Here is a 1,829-nt window from a genome sequence, read left to right on the forward strand (position 1 = left end):
CGAGCCCAGGTCAGGAGAACCCAGAGCAAATCCATCTGTTAGACAGTAGAAATCTGTGGGGTGTGGGGTGTTTCTCAACGGGCTCTTGGGAAGATACAGTACCCCAACAAGATTATGAGGTGATTTGGGGAGGAATGCTACTCTCCCAAATTAGTTCTGCTCTGATCCTCTCCCACAGTCCCCAAAGTCACTGCTCACCCTGATAAATGTCCTACAAGAGGTCGCAAGGCCCCCCTCCGGGCTCTGCTCTGAGAAGAAGCATGGGGTTTGGATCAGGGTGTCCAATCATCCTCATGTGCTCGAGACTGTCCAGCGTAAGCTGGCTACATCCCAAGAAAGCCCCCAGCGCCAGGCAAACCAGGGTAGCGAGCCACCCTGCATCCCGTCTCAGATGACTTGACGCTTTCTCAGAGCAAGGATCCCTATGACTTCGACTCCGTGTGCCGAAAACCACTGTAACAGGTAGGAGGCAGGAAACTGCCTATTTTTCTTCACCAGCAGTAACACTGACAAAAATAGGCTTAAGTGACTAAGGGCAGATTTATGACCACCCCTAGGTCACAGAGGAACTCACTGCTGAAAGCCTCTTCCTGTTCTAGGGAATCTTGGGAGAAAAGGAAGGAAGGGCTTAGTCACACCCTAGCAGTGGCAGCCAAGGCCGCCTCACTCCCCCTTGGCAAAGCGAGCTCAAAGCCTCTTTTCTCAGTAGACCCCTCCCAGCCAGACGTAGCTCCCTTTTACAAAGCCAGGACGACACATCCAACCAAGGTGGGAAGAGAGGCCATCATCAAGCACAGCCATCTCCCCATCTTTGGAAGAACCCCTTCCTCCGACGAGCACCTCCCTGAGCCTTTACAGAACCAACCAGTTTAGCCAACCCACAGGCCAGAGCCCTGCAGGCAACTCACCTGGACCCCAGGACAGACTCCGCTCCCCAGGGATGCAGAAGCAGCCACCCATGTGTGCACCATTCTCCCCAGGCTAAGGCCCCAGGGAACAGCAGCCAAAAGAGCTTGGGGAGGCTCCCAGCAGCGGCGTCCCTCCTCCCGCCTCCTCTCTGGCACGCGAGGGACCAAGGCCACTCAATGCACAATGCAGCCTTTGATATCCGGCTGCAGAGGGAGAGTGGGAGGGGCCGCCCAGCCTGCAGGCTTGATAGTCCTTGCACTGTCAGGCCCCAGGCTGGGAAGCAGAGCTCCTCCCTGCCCCTGTGCAGACCACTTTATGCCTATCAGGCTATGGCACATTCCTTGCATTCTGGGTTTGAGATACACAGTTTGGTTTTTGTGGGGGCTGTCAGAATGGAGGAGGAGGACAGAGAGCATCCCAGAAATCGAGGCTGCTGGTCTTGCTCCCTGACTGACTTGGCCCTGATGTAGATTCCCCTGCCAGCACTTGGAAAGTCATCTCCGCCCATCACTTCCTTGCAAACACCTCCCTTGGCTATCTCGCAAAGGCCCAGCATCTCGGCAGGAATGAATGCACAATCCCCCCACTGCTGGCTCCCAAAGGCCCTGGTTAGTAGGAATCCAGGAAATCACCTGATGTAGCCCAACGCAGTACAGGTGAGGGGCCACAAGACCAAATATATCTGCAGCTACAGGTTTGCATGAAAAACTGGTCCCACAAGACTAACCTCTTTTTCTGTTTCAGATGGGGAATGAAATAGGCAATGCAACTGACACAGGGTGGCTGAATTTCAGAAAATCTTCAATGAGAACACTTGAAGGATAGAAGAAAAAATATGGCCAACTCCCTACAAGGTTACCCAGAGGCATGTCTCCTGTAACAGCCACACTCAGGGACCCCTGCTTATTCAACGTTCCCTC

At 54.1% G+C, this 1,829-nt stretch overlaps 1 protein-coding gene across 5 annotated transcripts in view; it reads right to left on the minus strand.

Moving 5' to 3' along the window:
* Sh3tc2 (SH3 domain and tetratricopeptide repeats 2) overlaps positions 1–1,036 on the minus strand; it is a 74,883-nt gene extending 73,847 nt beyond the window's left edge. For all 5 annotated transcript variants that reach the window (XR_002821125.1, XM_023715378.1, XM_004631277.2 and 2 more), the window contains exon 1: positions 909–1,036. Coding sequence is in view for 4 of the 5 variants with exons in the window: in XM_023715378.1 (XP_023571146.1) it covers positions 909–960 (52 nt within the window). In the remaining variant the exon portion in view is untranslated. The remainder of the gene's footprint in view (positions 1–908) is intronic.
* Positions 1,037–1,829: the final 793 nt, after the last annotated feature.

Source organism: Octodon degus, unplaced genomic scaffold, assembly GCF_000260255.1.
Source record: "Octodon degus isolate 3935 unplaced genomic scaffold, OctDeg1.0 scaffold00040, whole genome shotgun sequence".
NCBI lineage: Eukaryota > Metazoa > Chordata > Mammalia > Rodentia > Octodontidae > Octodon > Octodon degus.